Below are 19,126 nucleotides of genomic sequence, written 5' to 3' on the forward strand. Positions count from 1 at the left end.
GGGACCACTGAAGCAAAAATTGCCTACATGCATAATTTCCATTACCTACTTCATTATCATTTGTCACATGCACGTTTACATTTCCTTTGTAAATTATGTAAAAAAAATTAAAAATCAACTTCAACTGCCCACATGAATGATTCCTGAAATTAAAAAAAACATGATAATAGTTTTAGATGATTTTAATGGTGAAGATCAATATTAAAGACATTATTTTTCTTTCACTTTTTAAAGTTCTGAAAAAATATAACTAGACGGCAGGACTCAAAAACTAAAGAAAAGAAAGAAAATCTAAACAAACTATAAATACTAAGGAATATAATATTTGTATAGTACTTACTCATTGAGTCACACAGTGTCGCTCTTTACCAAGTTGGCGATATGATGAGAAATAAAGACAGCTCCTTCCTCCTTCCTGTTGGCAATCCTGTTCTTCGGTGCTTCGAGATTCCTGCTCAGTGTCGAGGTTTCCATAGGATTGGATTCCATCCCGTTATTTGCGAATCGTAGAGGTTTGGTGCTGCAGCAGCGAGATATTAAGAGCTCTTTTTATTTCGGAAGCTCTCTGGATTAGAAATGGTGGCTTTGCAGGGATCCTTCATGGTTGCCTGGCGTTGTCTGCTGCTGCATTGCTTTCTCTTACATGCAATTTGGGATGTCGGAAGCGGACAGATCCATTACTCGGTCCAGGAGGAGTCCAAACCCGGCACGTTTGTTGGATACATTGCTCGAGACCTGGGTCTTGAAGTTAAGGACTTCATCTCACGGATGTTCCGAATAGACTCTAGTGATAAGACAGACTATTTCGAGGTAAATTTGCAAAACGGGATTTTGTTTGTTAATGCAAGGATAGATAGAGAAGAACTGTGCTCAAACAGCCCTGTTTGTGTTGTGCACTTGGAAGTTATAGGGAATAAGCCTGTGAAAATATATCACGTGGAAGTTAAAATTGAGGATGTCAACGATAATTCTCCATTGTTTCCAGTTAATGAGTTAAACCTGCTTATTGCAGAATCGAGGCTTCCTGGTTCGCGGTTTCCTCTAGAGGTCGCCTTTGATGCAGATATAGGCACAAACTCAATCGAAACCTACCAGCTCAGCCCCAATGAATATTTTTCTTTAGAAATGCAAACAAATAATGACCAAAGAAGATCAGCTGAGCTCGTGTTAAAACAGTCGCTCGACAGGGAGCACATCCCTTTACATTATTTAACACTCAGCGCAGTGGATGGTGGCAAACCGCAATTAACTGGCACCCTGCAACTTGTTATCACAGTCCAAGATGTAAATGATAACACGCCAACCTTTGATTGCCCAGTCTACAGAATCGGTTTACTTGAAAATGCAGCTATAGGAACTTTAGTCGTCAAGCTTAATGCTACGGATTTGGATGAGGGAATTAATGCTGACGTCATATATTCATTTAGCAGTCTCGTTTTGCCAGATGTAAGAGCCACATTTAATATAATACCAAATACTGGAGAAATTACATTAAAAGGAACAATCGATTTTGAAGACGTTCGGTTTTATGAAGTTCTAGTTGATGCTATTGATCAAGGTCACTATCCCATATCTGGGCACGGTAAAGTTTTAGTGGAAGTGTTGGACATCAACGATAACGCCCCCGCGCTGACAGTAACTTCCCTTTCGCTGCCTGTTCCGGAGGACTCTCCCATAGGGACAGTTATAGCACTCATTAGTGTATCTGATAAGGATTCTGGCGCCAATGGTATGGTGAATTGTTACGTTTCTGAAAATGTACCTTTTAAAATGATTTCGGATTTCAAGAATTATTATTCACTGATATTGGATGGGTCCTTAGATCGTGAAATCATTCCTCAATATGAGGCCATCATCACAGCTACAGATGAAGGTTCACCTGCTCTTTCTACAACAATAATAATTCGAGTTGAAATAGATGATGTGAACGATAATGCGCCTAACTTTTCACAAACCCTTTATATACTGACTGTAAAAGAAAACAACTTTCCAGGTTCTCATATATTCACTATTTCTGCCTTAGATCCCGATTTGACTCAAAATGGCATCGTTACCTACGCTATTTTGGATAATACCATCCTAGGTTTGCCAATTTCTACTTACTTTTCAATTAATCCTGAAAGTGGCAAAATATATGCTCTACAGTCTTTTGATTATGAAAATATCAATTTGTTTAAGTTTCAGGTGAATGCTAAGGATGCGGGTCTTACTCCCTTATGCAATAACGTGACACTGAATATATTTATTTTAGACCAAAATGACAACCCTCCTACAGTTTTACCTCCCTATTTTGCTGGTGACTCCTCAATTATAGAACTTGTTCCTAGGTCAGCAATAGTGGGACAAGTGATAGCTAAAATAAGAGCAATTGATGCTGATTCTGGATACAATGCATGGCTTTCCTATGAATTCAAGGAAGTGGATAATACAGCTTTCAGGATAGGATTGCACTCTGGAGAAATCTGCATCAGACGCCACTTTGAATATTTACATAGTGACAGACAAATACTAATTGTCTTGGTGAAGGATCATGGAGATCCAGCGATGTCAGCAACGGCGACTCTTACTATCTCATACGTTGATAGTGCTGAGGATGTAAAGTCAAACAGTGGTCAAGAACTGAAGAAAGAATATTATTGGACAGATTTGAACAACCATTTAATTATATCAATCTGTTCAATCTCGAGTATTTTTTTAATTACAATTATTTTATATATTGCTCTAAAGTTGCATACAAACAGAGAAAGCATGAGCAAACCTGGTGTCACTACCCTGGTATGCTCCAACACAGTAGCAAGCTGGACCTGCTCTCAACAGCCTCCCTACAACTTTTACTTAAGTAGAGATGCAAGGAAAAATGACCTTATGGCCTTTAGTCCGAACCTCATCCAGTCTCCAGAAAATGAAGAGGAAATCTTGAAAACTCAGTCTGGAAAGGTAGAAATAAGAAAACAACTGTATATTTGCTCTAACCAATGTTTCTAATATTGCTCGTGATTGTTAATTGTTTAAAGCAAGAACATCTTTTCCAAAGCTAAGGAATAGGGATCATAGTTTCTTAAATCTTAGACAGAGATATATCAAACTTCAAAATAAATTATTATGTAGTTTGCTGTGATATAGGAAACCTAAGTTGGTGATATCTTATGGTTGGAAAGGGATTAATAACTATCTAAAAAGGCCTTTTGCAAGTGGTTTTAGGCAGTATGAATATGAATTTAGGCAGTTTTGTGCTGTGCCAGTGCTTTTCCTATAGAAAATAATGGGGTGTTTTATTTGATAAATGAAACCCAAGTATTGGATATCCTTTTTTCCCCCTCTAAATATCAGTTATTAAATGATGTTACATTACATTTTAAACTAGAAAGTATGACAATACAGATAACACCTGGAATTTTTTAGGTCTGGTATATGGGTCTATGCATACGGTTTGACCCAGAAGTTCTAATTATACTTTTAAGTTATACCTGCTGTTTGGATGGTAGAATGCAGGTTAATATTCATGATTACTTTTTAAAATCAAAAAGTATGCAAGTAAGTTCCAACTCTGCCCCACTTTATTCTCCAGAATGCCTCTTTGTAGTTTGCGTAAAAGTATGCATACACCAGGGATATGTGCAAATTTTTACATGATCTGAGTGCCAGACTATTTTAGTACAGCCATTTATGCACACAGATAGCTTTGAAAATCACCCCCGAAATGGTAATTAGAATTGCTTACCACAATTATGAGAAGATAGATTTTTATTTTAAACTCAGATTCTTGGCCCCTTACTGGCTTAGGACTGGAAGGAAAACCTTTACTGAGGTTGTATCCATCACTACTGTTATGTGTCATCATTTGTTTTCCTTAGTGTAAATCTCATACTGGTTATATGGAAAAACATAGTTTAATGGGGAACAGCCAGCATGGATTTATCGAAGAAAGCTATTACTTAGAATGTGTTGACAGTGTGAATGAGCATGTGAATAAAGGTGTGCCAATTAGTGTAGTTGGATTTTCAGAAGGCATTTGATAAAGCCCCTCATGAGAGTCTCTTAAGAAAACTAAAAAGTCATGGGATAAGAGATTATGTTTTACTGTGGATTGGTATAGGAAACATATAGTAGGACAGTTTTCCCAATGGAAGCAAGTATATAGAGGATGCTAAGTGCTGTAGGGATCTGTACTGGGACTGGTGTGTTTGGTTTTTTTTTAACACATTCATTAATGATCTGGAATAGAGAGCAATGAGTGACATGATGTAGAGGGTTACTCAGCCTCCCCGCCTCTGCTACTAAACCCCTACAGATGCTGCAAAACGCAGCGGCCAGGATCCTTACCAACACACGTCGCAAGGACCACATCACACCTATACTAAAAATCCTACACTGGCTACCCATCCACTATAGAATCCTCTTCAAGACTCTTACCATCATTTATAAATCCGTCTACCAGCAATCCTCACTCCAACTGTCCAGCCCTCTCGAACTCCATACTTCTGCAAGGCTGATTAGATCCGCATACAAAGGCTCCCTCCAGGCCCCCCCAAACAAATTTGCAGTTCACAAATCCATCCATAAATGAGCTGTATCCTCAGCAGGACCTCTCCACTGGAACTCACTACCCCCCTCATCTACGCCAGGAACAATGTCATCTCACCTTCAGAAAGAAACTGATAACCTGGCTGTTCGCTCAAGCATACCGCTGAAGGAACATAGACCTACCAGCACCGACCCTCTCACCTCCCCCCTCTTTACCCTCCCATCCATCCCCTCCCCACCATCCCTCCCCACCAGTCCCTTCCCCTCCCTGTTCACCTCTACCGCTTAGGACAACGCTACTCGTCTAAAATTCAGATACTCTGTACGCACTCAATTGTTCTTGGACTATTTTGCTACATGGCTATTTTGTACCTATACAATCAATTTGTTCCATGACTAGTTTGTTACATGGCTCTCCAATTATACTCTTCTGATCTTCTTCTTCTTCTCTAACGCCCATATTCATGCCCCCTGTTTTTTGTAACTTTGCCTTCTATATCGTTATTAATTTGGTTTGTTCCCCCTAGTTTTACTGTAAACCGGTACGATAAGACATGGTCTTGAGCATCGGTATATTAAAAGAACTTAAATAATAAATAAATAAAATGATCACATTTGAAGATTACATATTAATATTCAAAGCAGTTAGAACAGAAACAGATTGAGAAACTGCAGAAAGACCTTGCTAGACTGAAAATGGGCATCTAAATGACAGTTAAAATTTAAATTGGATAACTGAAAAGAGATGCAAATAGGGAATAACATTCTAACTACAGATACTATTCAGAATGGAAATGAGAATTGAGAGAAAAGCAAACAAGGCAGGGAGGCTTCCTCTCTGTAAGAGCAGTAAACAGTACTGCTTTTATTAACAAGGTATAATGGAGCCCTAAGCAGCCAGCAAGTCAACTCACACAGAAATAGGAAGCAAATATGTACATGACCAGAGCAGTATGGAAGCCCTAATGACTCCAAACAGTTCAGTACCAGCTAATGCAATAGTCTACCACATAGACATGAAATGTGTTTCCTTCTAGCACTCTCCCACTTGCATGGATGCCACTTGCTATGGTAATTTTCTTTAATGAATCAAAATCCTTGCAAACAGAATTATTTCTTATTCTTCTGAAGTGGTTTGTCAAGGCATCAGTGATAATCTCTTCTGTTAGGAATTAGTTGAATTTTTCCATGTTTCACTTTATCTCTTAAGAATCAATATTTAAGATCAATTTTCTTAGTTTGTTGATTTTGAGTTGTACTCACCAAAAGTTTCATTATGGATTAGCTGGCAGTTTTTATGTCAATGGGGTGTTACGAACCCTCCTGTAGTGGTGCTATGGGAGGCTCCTTACCTCCTCTTGGAGGCCGCTCCGAAGCCTGGGTCTCGCCTACGAATTATCTAGGATTCGCTCCAGGGCCTGGGAGGCCTCATTGTTCTTGGGGCCTGCCTGAGGCTGCTTGTGTCTGCATGGACTTCCTGGTTTGGCCATGCCTTTCTCCCTATGGGCCGGCCCGCAGCACTTCTCCTTAGTTATAGGGCCAGCTAGGTGTGGGCCTTCCAAACTCCTCCCAGGGAGTCGCAGGTCTGCAGCCCTGTAAGAGGACTTCAACTTCCAGTCAGCCTTGCCTTGCATTGGAGTTACTTCACTCTGGAGGCTCCTGCCTGCCAGAGCTCCGTCAGGTCGTCTTCGTGGAGATCCTCTTCGTTTCATCTCGCCATGTCAAGTTATGTCTTCATGCCATGTCTTCGTTGCCTGAGGTCCTCATCCAGGTGTCCTGGTGTTTCGTCTTGGGTTTCTGCTTCCTGATGTTCCAAGTTCCTTGATGTCCTGCTCCTGTGTTTTCATCTTCAGCGCTCCTGAGCCTTCTGGTACCTGTCAGGCCGGGGGTCCCTTGGATGATGTCTTTCCCGAGCGTGGACTAGCCTGCAGGTGGACTGGTGCCCTGTGCTCCTGAGCCGTCATGTCCTGCCAGCCATTGGTGGAGCTTCAGATGACATCAGCTCCATCGTTGGAGTTCTGCTTTGACTGGATCCTTCCCTGCACTCATCCCGTTCTCAGCGTGGTCCGTGACCAGCTTCCTTGGGCTGTGTAGGGCGCGCAGTGGGACAGGGTGGTCCGCGACTCAGTTCCGCGGGTGAACTGAGTAGGGTGCCCTGAGAGACAGTGCCAATGTCCTTCCGCCCAGCTTCTCGTCTTGTCTGGACTTTGTCAAGTTCCTCGTCTCGTCCTGGATGCCATTGCATCACTCTTGGTATCATGTCAATGTCTTGTTCCTGATGTCGTCGCATTGACCCTGGTCCGGGATGCCGTCGCATCGACCATTGGTCCGGGATGTCTTCGCATCAGCCTTGGTGTCATGTCTTCATCCGCGATGCCGTTGCATCGACCCTGGTGTCACGTCTTCAGCTACCTTGGTGTCTTGTCTTGTGCCAGCCCTCGTCTCTGATGCCGTCTGCATCAGCCTTGGTGTCAAGTCCTCGTCCGCAATGCTGTTGCATCGATCTTGCTGTCATTTCTTCATGTCAAGGCCCGTCTGCCCTCAACCTCAGGCCAGGCCTACTGCTCCATGCCGATCCAAGTGGCAGGTCCGAAAGGGCTCGGAATGGTCAGAGGACCATTCACATTCCAACATCATCCTGTTGTTGGCCTTGGGAGCTTGCAGGCCTGGCAGAGGGTAAGACCGTCTGCCATAGCGGAACACACCGTCAACCCTTGGTTCAGTCCTGGATTCGTCCGGGGTCAGCCCGAGGCCCAAGGGCACATTAAACACCGCCCCACGTAACAGAATGCAAAGCCTTTCGAGGCCGCCTACGTAACACTGGGTTTTTACTTATTAAATCCAAGTTCTTAGTTAACCACATTTCTCCTTTGACAGTTTCAAACAGAACGATGTATTCAGCTTCACAAATAGATAAGCACACTTTGTGGTTTGACAATTTTCCAGTTAATTGCTGCTTGTAATAACTTGTATACCTAACCTTAAGTACATCTTACAAGAACTCTTGGACTCAAGATGTATTTGAATAACTAATTATCTTTCTCCAGAAGTTTTGTAACACAAAATATTATTGTTTGTTCCTTGAAGATATCTGATAATGTATTTAACCATCTTCCAGTGTTAAGTCATATAGCAAGTATTGAAATATCTCAAATAATGAATTGCAAATATAATATTTAGTCTTGTTGCCTATACATGATTCATCTAATAAGACTCTGGTATGGAACATCTGGAAGATCTATTGCTTGCAGATTTTCATTTTCTTTATGGTTTAGTTCAATGGCTGCTGATACTGGCTTACAGTTACTGAACCACAAACCACGTGACCTTGCTGGTCCTCCCTATACTATGTATGATCACAACCAACTATTGTCCGGTATCACTTATTTAAGCTGAAACCATACATTAATTTTGGCTTCACTGTCTGTTGTGTACCATTTTTAATTTTTATAAATAATAATTGAGTTGTGATTGATACAGTTACTGAAGCCAATTTGTCTAGGATTTCTTCAATATAGTTCCTTTAACTGATTTACAGTTGTTTTTTGTCTGCATTTCTCTTTATGTGAATACCTAAGATTTGACTTGGCTCTTCTAAATCTTTTAGTTCAATTTTCATCTTTAGAAAAGTGTTTACTCCTTGTAGAAACTTGTTACCTCTAGCATGTTATCTACATAAAGAACTAGTAAAGCATAATCTTTTCCTTGTCACAGTCTATAGCTGTATTGATCTGATTCTTTTGATGGTATTTCTTCTCAATTAGTATTTGGTCTTATGTCATGTACCGTGCACAACCTGATTGTTTTCATCCATATGTTATCCTTTTGAGCATGTAAACTCTTGTCAGAATCTTCTTCATTTTTGGGATCATGTAAGCAATAAACTTCCCTGTTTTTACTATAACCAGTGAGGATTGTAGGTTTGCTTTTGGCATCTAATTTCTTCCAATATTGATTAGGAATTTAGGCATATATGAGACATCCAAACACCTTGAAGTATGTTATGATTTGTCTTTTGCCTCTCCAAATGACTTGTGGTGATTTTCTTTCAGTAATTTGTTGTTACAATGGTTTCATAAATAAGCAGCAGTACATAAGAACATAAGAAAGTGCCATACTGCGTCAGACCAAGGGTCCATCAAGCCCAGCATCCTGTTTCCAACAGTGGCCAATCCAGGCTACAAGTTACTGGCAAGTACTCAAAAACTAAGTATAACCCATGCTACTGATGCTAGTAATAGCAGTGGCTATTTACTAAGTCAGCTTGATTAATAGCAGGTAATGGACGTCTCCTCCAAGAACTTATCCAAACCTTTTTTAAACCCAGCTACACTAATTGCACTAACCACATCCCCTGGCAAAAACTTCCAGAGTTTAATTGTGCGTTGAGCGAAAAGAATTTTACATAGTAACATAGAAATGACGGCAGATGAAGACCAAACGGCCCATCCAGTCTGCTCAGCAAGCTTTCACACTTATTTTTTTTCTCATACTTATCTGTTACTCTTGGCCTTATACTTATATATTACTCTTGGCCCTTATTAGTAACATTTTGGTTCTAGTTACCTTCCACCCCCACCATTGATGTAGAGAGTAGTGCTGGAGCTGCATTTAAGTGAAGTATCTAGCTTAATTGGTTAGGGGTAGTAACTGTCATAGCAAGCAAGCTACACCCATGTTTATTTGTTTACCCAGACTATGTAATTCAGTTCTTGTCGGTTGTTGTCTGAATATAAATCCTCTTTTTTTCATCCCCCTGCTGTTGAAGCAGAGAGCTATGCTGGATATGCATTGAAAATGAAGTATCAGGCTTATTCGGTTTGGGGTAGTAACCTCTGCAACAAGCAAGCTACTCCCCTGCTTTTTTGTGAATGCAAATCCTTTCTTCCTGTCCCAGGCAGTGAGTTTGGAGGGAGTCAAGGAGCCCATTGCGAGTGCTGTGGCAGGAGAGCAGCTTGCGTCGCTGGTAGAGACTTCCCTCAGCCCTGACCTGTGCGCACCTCCGGCGCAACACGACCACACCAAGGAACCTGCTCTGTCACAGACGGATGATGTTTCCGCAGTGCCGAAGTTGGAGGGAGAGAACCCTGAGGGAGCGGAAGGAGAGGAGTCGGGCCAAGCGCGAGCTGACCCAGAAGTAGTTGGAGAGAAGCCGGAGACATTGAGGGAGCTTTTGTTGGAGGAGGTGGAAGCTCCCGTGGCCGGAGAGAACATTCAACAGCCAGAAGCTCCTGGTGAGTCGACATCAGGGCCAGCAAAGCCGGGGGCGGTGACCCTCGAAGCTATCTGGGACCTTGTTGCAGGCCAGGGGCAATCCTTAACTTGGCTTGAGAGGAAAGTAGACTCCCTAAATTATAATTTGCAGGAAAAGAAATTGGGAATACAAGAACAGGAAACTGTCCTGACAAATAAGATATCTGAGATGGAAAAAAAGGTTCAAATTAATGCTACAGTAAATTCAGCAATTATAAAAGAACAACTTTTGTCATCATGGCGTTTGGAACTGTTAGAAAACGGATTGAGACAATTGAACATAAGAATCTTAAATTTCCCCCAAATTATGGGAGAGATACCATATATAACTTTAAAAAGATTTTTGACAACTTCCCTGGGGTTTTCTGAGCAAAATATTCCCTCGATAAATACTTGCAGATTTCTGATAAATAGGGCAGTTGTTAAAAATGAAAATGTAAATGCAATATCAAATCTGACGGGTTTTCTCGAATCGTCTAATTTAGATATAATTGAGAGGAAAGTTCTTCTTGTTTCATTTATCTCAACCCAAGATGTCACAAATGTTATGCAAAATTATTTTAAGAAATTTCCTGTGAGTTTCTGTGATCAAGAAGTTAGGTTGTATCCTGATATGGCTCCAATTACACAGTATGGTAGAAAAGAATTTGTATCTTTTCGACAAAATGTCACCTCTCTAGGTTTCTTCTTTTCATTACGATACCCCTGTAAATGTATTCTAAGGAAAGGGGAAGAAATATTTGTGTTTTTTCAAACTGACCAATTGCGGCAGTTTATTGAAGCCCGTGGGCCTGTAACATCATCTCCCAATGCTTAAGAGATAGCAGGTCTATTTGAAATCACTGTGAGTCTATGTAAAGCCCATTCCCTTTTGATTTCTCCTTAATCTCCTGATTATATTTTTGTTTGCCTCCCTGCTAGGCTGTCTTTTGAATGTTATAGTTTGAATATCCTTATTATAAATGCTTGGGTTTGTGGATTAATTTAATTTTTGTGGTATATATATGAAAGGTTAAGAATTAAACAATATAATGTTATATAATGAAAGAATTGTCAAGTGTATAATGGAAAATGATAGATAAAATAAAAATCTGGCCCATTGAAAAAAAAAAAAAAACACCTTTCAAGTATCTGAAAGTCTGTTTCATATCACCTCTGCTCCTTCTTTCCTCCAGGGTGTACATATTTAGATTCTTCAATCTCTCCTCATAAGTCATTTGATGAAGACCATCCTCCTTTTTGGTCACCCTTCTCTGGACTGCCTCCATCCTGTCTCTGTCCCTTTGGACATACGGTCTCCAGAACTGAGCACAGTACTCAAATGTGCTACATGCTAACTTCATGGAGTGCCCTCTAATCCTTCTATTAATGCTTCAGCCCAAAACTTGATTGTTCTTACTGCTTCTGATAACATTCAATTATCATGTTCTGCAGTTCCATTCTGAGATGGTGAATATGGAACTGTCTTCTTTGTGATGACATCCATACTCCATGAAATTCTCAACTTTATCCGTGATCAACTTTCTTTCATTGTTCTTTCAGCTTCTTCCCTATTTAGTATTCTGAGTATCATGCACAGTCAATGACAATATTGGTGAATTTATCTTTGTGCTTAAGGAAAAATAAGTTCAACTTCTGGCTGTAGTTATCTATGATAACATATGTATACTGGTTACCACCAATAGAATCCACTGACATGGGTCTACATAAATCAATGTGTATTAGCTTCAATATTTTGTTTTCTTGGTTCTTTGGAAATTGCCTTAACTTTTGAAGCAATTTTCACATGTATCTAGAGCTCCTGTCTTCAAGTGAATACTTTTTTATTTTCCCACTTTTGCTTACAGATTGCTTGTGCAATATTTGCATGATCACTCACTGGTATTGCCTTGGCGTTCATTCAATAAATTCACATTTTTTTGATTCAGTGAGCAAAGGTTCTTTGCCATGTTGCTCTTCACAAATGTCTTTTTTTTTTTTCTCAAAAATCACATTCAATCTAGTATTTTAATTTGTAAACTGGATGTCAGTTAATTCAGATACATATAGTACATCTTTAGTTATCAGATGTTCATAGTTGCTGTTTTCATATGGATTGAATTTAATACTTCCTACTCCCACTGCTTTCTTGGATGTGCCTTCTGCCATTGTTACAAATCTATTTTTTACTGCAGTGTAATTATCAAGTAATTCACACTGTCCAATTAATGATGAGGTTCCAGAATTTACTGAAAATGACTTTTTTGTCAATTGTCTGATTTATATCTTTATCTTTTTCTTTTATCTTAAAAAAAAAACCTAGGTGATGTACAGCATGAAAACATACATAAAATAATGGTTATATTATATACATATATTATATTATATGGTTTGTTTTTACATGGAATGCATATTGCTTCTTGGTAGATACAGTGGTGCTCTACTGAATATGCAATACCTGGATATAGCTATCCAGGAAAAGTTATTTTGCTGATTTTAGGACTGACATTTTTCTGACCAGTCTTACTTGGCTAATTTTATCTGGACAGTGCTGAATATTAGTTTTGCTCAGGCAAAATGAAACCATGTCTCAGTAATGCCTTCAGTGCTGCCTCTTTGTAGCCAGGTAAATTTTGTGCTGGTGATGTTACCTGGATAAAATTTAGCTAATGGGAGAGGGGAGCAGGAATGTTCAAATGTCAGGTTTTGTCTGGGTAACTCCCAAAGTTACCCAGACAAACTGATTGGAAATTGACCTCTTAGTATCCCCTCTGACCTCTAGAGCCTTAGAGTTGACCGAGTTCTTGGTTACAGCAGGCAATGGACTGTTCTTGGGAGATTGATGGTCTTTTAGCCTGCTCCATCTACTTCAAATTGGGAGGTTGGTTTGCAACTTTCCATTCTTCAGGATTTTCCAAAGTGCCTCAGAAAAAGAAATGATGTGGTTCCTCTACTATACAGTTAGAATGCAGGTATGTGCTGAAATGTGTTAATTGCCTATAGAGATGCAAATGAAGTACTGGTAACCTCTACATAGTGATATTCTCCCCTGCTCACTTGTAAGTTTCCTTAGAGGTGTTTAATTAGTTGTAACCTGCATGGTGACATCATAAACAAGCATACTAAACACAATCAAGAAAACCATTTCTCCTTAAAATTGAAAGTTGTTACCCAAAGTAGTAACACATTCTCTCACAAATTGGAAATAAAGGAACCTCATAAAGATTTGGTGTCTCAATCACCACTACCTCTTAAAATATTTGAAACATTGATACCAATAAGACAAAAACAAATCTGAAAAAGGGAAGAATATTGCGAATGCTAAACTGAGATCTATCCTAGGTTTGTTTGTATTTTGTTAAAAGTGGTAACCTCTGACTAATTAATTCAATGAATACCAGCTTCAAATAGTTTAAAAGATTTATTAATGGGGGAAAGCGTGATTCCCCCATGGAGAAGCAACACAAAACAAGTGGAAAATGATTCTAAGCTTGCTCAAAGATCTGACGTGCATGTTCAGCCTTATAAGGGATTCCATCAGAATGTCTGCAAAAGCCAACCCATTTACCTTATAGCCAATCAATACATTTTAGCATGTGTGCGTGTGCTCTCACTATGGGCAGGAGAATAAGACCAAGTTAGTTCCGTTATCTCAGGAATGATGTCATCTGTGCTGGCTAATTCTCTGGTAAGCTTAGTTATCATAGTGCTTCATAGTGCTGGTGACACATGTGCAGGATATATGCAATTCACTATTCTACATTTCCCCCTTTGAAGGGTGACACCTAGGAACCCTTCACACCTATCTGCGTCACATATTGCCTGTCTTAGGTTGTCCCGCCTAGTTAAGGCTAATCCTTACTGGCTAGAGACTTTACCCGTCATGGTGCCAATATGCTCATTTTTCACAGATAGATGTTATAGGTGTTGGGGAATGGTTCAGTGTCATCATTAGAATCCAGGAGCATCAGGTTCAAGGTTTCAGCTTGGTTGAGCATGATCCGTGTGCTGGTCTGTGTTATCAGCATTTCAGAGACTTGATCGTGGCATCTTCATAGGCAGATACAGAGGCATGGTAAGCAGAGGCAGACAACTAGCCCAAGTAAGGCAATCGTACACATGGAGCCAATTAGAATTTTGAATCCTGAACCTAAACTAGAGAACCATGAGCCAAGGGATCCAAAGGGATCACTGACATCAAGTCCTTTCCAGGTTTGCACTGGTACATGTGCAATTGACATCATGTTGCGGTTGATTTCTTCAATTACTTCACCCTTGTCATCTATTTGAAGACAACAGTTACTGAGGTTAAATTTACCACATAATCCTCCTTCTGCAGCTAGTATGTAATTTAGTGCTAGATGATTCCGGTAAATGGCATTCCGAAAACCCTTTTGCTGAGTGGCTAATATTCTCAGTGCTTTAGCAGTTTCATTAGTAATTATTTCAACAACAGCTTGCAATCTTATAATACGATTTAACATATAAATTGGAGTCCTGTAACCCCAAGAGCCATTCTGATAGGTTACAATACTGAGCCAATAAGAATTTATCATTTGAGCTTTCATAGTATAGTTGAGAAAAGATTGAGACAAACAAGAGGAATTGCCTATAGCTATAATGTGTAATACTGTGTAAGGTCTATGGATGCACTGTGTTGCAACAATGGAGTGGGCCAATATCCACTGCGCTTTACATGAGTTAGGATCGGTGCTTTTGCACATGGGTGTCACAAATATACCAATCAGGGGGGATAACCTAGCAGAGCAGTTGGACATCATTCTTAAAAGGTACAGAGAACATATGAAGAGGTAATCCATTGGAATGGACAAGGAAGAGAAGGAAAAAATACAAACAAAAACATAAGGCACATTCTGGTCATAGGTAGGAATAGGAACAGTTGCACATCCCTGTGAGAGTAAGCCTCAGTTAGAATGGGTAAAATTCTACAAGGGGATCAATCTCAGAATAAGCACAAAGGCCACAAAACTACCAGGAAATATTTGTGAGAGGGTGTAAACATACTCCAGGTAAAATCTAAGAGGAAGTGTTACAGGAAGAGATATTCAAAAAGGTTACAGAGAAATCAGAGTAGAAAGGGAATAGGATATTGAAATATTAAAGACCAGCAAAGTAATTACTATAGGTACAGGCTGCAGAAGAAAGAATAAGTCAAAGAGGTGCAGAGGTACCAACAGTAAGACGAGTGGGAGAATGCTAGAAATAGCTTACAGCAAATAGAACAGCATGAATTTAACATACGCTGATGTGGCAGAAATATATATACACAAATAAGAAAAGGGAGATCCAGAGAAAAACCAGATAGTTTAAGAATAAGGGTGTGTATGACCAAGCCAAATCATTACCACATCTATAGGTCACATCCCAGGATGCGGGCAGGGGACATACTTAAAAATGAGGGAAACCGGCCTTTCGGTAGGGAGTCAAAAGGGCAGATGTCATAACTAGACCCTGAGGAGTGTCTCCTTTGTGGACTTGTATCCATTGTTGGGCGTGGGCTTCAGTAGGGTCAAAACAGGTAATGGTTGTCGGTACATACACTGTATCATGTGGAATTATGGGATTTGTATAGCAGGGTGGAAGTTTTAGTCATACCATCTATAGTGACTGAAATGCAAGCATCACAATTCGGGTCAGTGGTGCATACAGGGAGTATGCCACTCCAAAGGGCATACTTGCTGTTTAACCCGTTTTATGTAAAGCCTGTTGCTAATATTAATGTTTACTGTAAACCGAGGTGATGTATATCTATACATACCACGGTATATAAGAATCTCTAAATAAATAAATAAATAATACACAAAAAAGGATAAACATGTTAATGCAAACAGTGAATACCAAACTGGAAATACAAAAGCAAACTGATAGTAACGAAGATGATAAACAAGGTAAAGAAAAAGGGCTGTTGAAACATTAGGCAAGTGCAGTCATGTGACAAAGCATCTGTAGGCCCAATAGCGGACAGAATGGTGTCCAAGGATAAGGGATTCATGAAAATATTCTACCATACTGGGGCATATCTCGCTCTGAGAGCAATCAGTGGGATATAGTATGTGGGTAATGTGATCAAGGCAGCTTTCATAGACAAGGGTAATGGGTGAAGAAAGGCATATTACATACTCATATAAGGATATAAGAGGTTGGAGATAGACTGGAAAATACTACAAAACTTGGAAAAACAGCAGTAATTCTGTCTAAATAATGGCAATTTGCAAATAGGTCCAAACAGCATCTGAGCAAGACACAAAACAATGAATACACAAGAAAATCAAATGATGTATGATGGCGTTCTTTGAAAACAGGTCACAGTCCAAGTCAGGATAATCTTTGAATTCAATGATGCAGATAGGGAAAACAGGTCTTTCAGCTTAGTGCACATCAGTGACAGGAAGCACAGAACATAAGAACATAAGAACATAAGAAAATGCCATACTGGGTCAGACCAAGGGTCCATCAAGCCCAGCATCCTGTTTCCAACAGTGGCCAATCCAGGCCATAAGAACCTGGCAAGTACCCAAAAACTAAGTCTATTCCATGTAACCATTGCTAATGGCAGTGGCTATTCTCTAAGTGAACTTAATAGCAGGTAATAGACTTCTCCTCCAAGAACTTATCCAATCCTTTTTTAAACACAGCTATACTAACTGCACAAACCACATTCTCTGGCAACAAATTCCAGAGTTTAATTGTGCGTTGAGTAAAAAAGAACTTTCTCCGATTAGTTTTAAATGTACCCCATGCTAACTTCATGGAGTGCCCCCTAGTCTTTCTACTATCCGAAAGAGTAAATAACCGATTCACATCTACCCATTCTAGACCTCTCATGATTTTAAACACCTCTATCATATTCCCCCTCAGTCGTCTCTTCTCCAAGCTGAAAAGTCCTAACCTCTTTAGTCTTTCCTCATAGGGGAGTTGTTCCATTCCCTTTATCATTTTGGTAGCCCTTCTCTGTACCTTCTCCATCGCAATTATATCTTTTTTGAGATGCGGCGACCAGAATTGTACACAGTATTCAAGGTGTGGTCTCACCATGGAGCGATACAGAGGCATTATGACATTTTCCATTTTATTCATCATTCCTTTTCTAATAATTCCCAACATTCTGTTTGCTTTTTTGACTGCCGCAGCACACTGCACCGACAATTTCAATGTGTTATCCACTACGACACCTAGATCTCTTTCTTGGGTTGTAGCACCTAATATGGAACCCAACATTGTGTAATTATAGCATGGATTATTTTTCCCTATATGCATCACCTTGCACTTATCCACATTAAATTTCATCTGCCATTTGGATGCCCAATTTTCCAGTCTCACAAGGTCTTCCTGCAATTTATCACAATCTGCTTGTGATTTAACTACTCTGAACAATTTTGTGTCATCTGCAAATTTGATTATCTCACTCGTATTTCTTTCCAGATCATTTATAAATATATTGAACAGTAAGGGTCCCAATACAGATCCCTGAGGCACTCCACTGTCCACTCCCTTCCACTGAGAAAATTGCCCATTTAATCCTACTCTCTGTTTCCTGTCTTTTAGCCAGTTTGCAATCCACGAAAGGACATCGCCACCTATCCCATGACTTTTTACTTTTCCTAAAAGCCTCTCATGAGGAACTTTGTCAAACGCCTTCTGAAAATCCAAGTATACTATATCTACCGGTTCACCTTTATCCACATGTTTATTAACTCCTTCAAAAAAGTGAAGCAGATTTGTGAGGCAAGACTTGCCCTGGGTAAAGCCATGCTGACTTTGTTCCATTAAACCATGTCTTTCTATATGTTCTGTGATTTTGATGTTTAGAACACTTTCCACTATTTTTCCTGGCACTGAAGTCAGGCTAACTGGTCTGTAGTTTCCCGGATCGCCCCTGGAGCCCTTTTTAAATATTGGGGTTACATTTGCTATCCTCCAGTCTTCAGGTACAATGGATGATTTTAATGATAAGTTACAAATTTTTACTAATAGGTCTGAAATTTCATTTTTTAGTTCCTTCAGAACTCTGGGGTGTATACCATCCGGTCCAGGTGATTTACTACTCTTCAGTATGTTACGTGATCAGAGTCTACCATAAGGGCAAAACAAATTCAGATTAATTAGGGAGAAGATTCCACCACAGACATTGCATCACAGAGAACATTAAACTTTGACACACAACGTCATTCATTCTTCTGGTGCAAGGACACATGACACAGAAAACAAACAACAAGAAACACATGGTTTACTTCTGATGAGCTCAAACCCCTGATCAAAAAGAAAAGTAGGCCAAAAAGTGTGAAAAAGTACTGAGATAGTGTCTAGATCAATCTAGAATATAAACAAAAGAAAAAGCAAAAAAAGATCTGGTGAAAAATGAAAAACTGGGAAAAAGGAGAAAATGCAATCTTCAGCAATCTTCAAACGTTCCAACTGCTATTGACCTGGGGAAATATAAAATCTGACAACATATAAAGGTTAGAGAAATTACAGCTCAATTGAAACTAAACAGTCTGATATGAATTCAGCAAATTGCAGTCATAAAGCTACTTTTAGTTCTGTTATATGGCTGCGCCTCTAGGAGGCGCTGTGCTCAGTAATACTCAGTGTCCACTCTTTTTTTTTTTGTTGGCATGGATCTGTTTCTTCTCCTGCCACTCTTTCACATCTGGGGAAGACAGCTCTGTCGCAGCTGGGGAAGACACACTCCTCTGGGAAATGACAAAACATGAGGAATTTGGGCATGGGACTTATACATAAGGGCAATTTTAAGTTTGCAAGAAAAGGCTTAGGGATGTACTGTAAGTGTGCCAGTACGATGACCAAATCTCTGCAGCTAAATAACTGGTGTCTTAATATCTTTTAATTCCTGGCCAGTCCGTTTTTAAACTAAACACACAAATATCTGTGTTTAAACTAAACTGATCGATTCATTAAAATGGGGTCTGGAATCCCTTTCAAGGGGCCTTCATGGCAAGCAGAAGGCAGTTGTAATTTTTTTTATAACCTTCTTTCCTGGTGGTGCAGGAGCACTTGAAATGGCAAACATCAGAGGAACTGTTTAACATAAAGAATTAGCACCTTGGAACCAAAATATGAGAAATTAAATCAAATGATTGAATGAAAATAACCTTTAATCACAGCGGCTGCACAAAAAGAAATTACTCAGGATCCTGGAATAACACAAACAGCAGAGGAGAAGAATTGTACAGGACAGAAACTTTGGAAACTAAGGCAATTAGCACAACAGGCAAGGAAGAGGGAGGGAGTAAGGCTTGGTGACGTCAGCCCAGCACAGGCAGGTACTGAACTCAACAGGAAGGAATGCCAAGCTCAGACTACAATTCCCATCAACCAGCACGAGTAA

At 39.8% G+C, this 19,126-nt stretch overlaps 1 protein-coding gene across 1 annotated transcript; it reads left to right on the forward strand.

The window, feature by feature from the left end:
- The first annotated feature begins 432 nt into the window (after positions 1–432).
- LOC115080060 (protocadherin alpha-5-like) lies at positions 433–19,126 on the forward strand. The gene is made up of 3 exons (XM_029584088.1): positions 433–2,937; positions 9,422–9,758; positions 18,903–19,126. Exons 1-3 carry the CDS (start codon positions 577–579, stop codon positions 19,124–19,126), a joined length of 2,922 nt encoding a protein of 973 aa, XP_029439948.1. The 5' UTR covers positions 433–576.

Source organism: Rhinatrema bivittatum, chromosome 18, assembly GCF_901001135.1.
Source record: "Rhinatrema bivittatum chromosome 18, aRhiBiv1.1, whole genome shotgun sequence".
Taxonomy (NCBI): Eukaryota; Metazoa; Chordata; class Amphibia; order Gymnophiona; family Rhinatrematidae; genus Rhinatrema; species Rhinatrema bivittatum.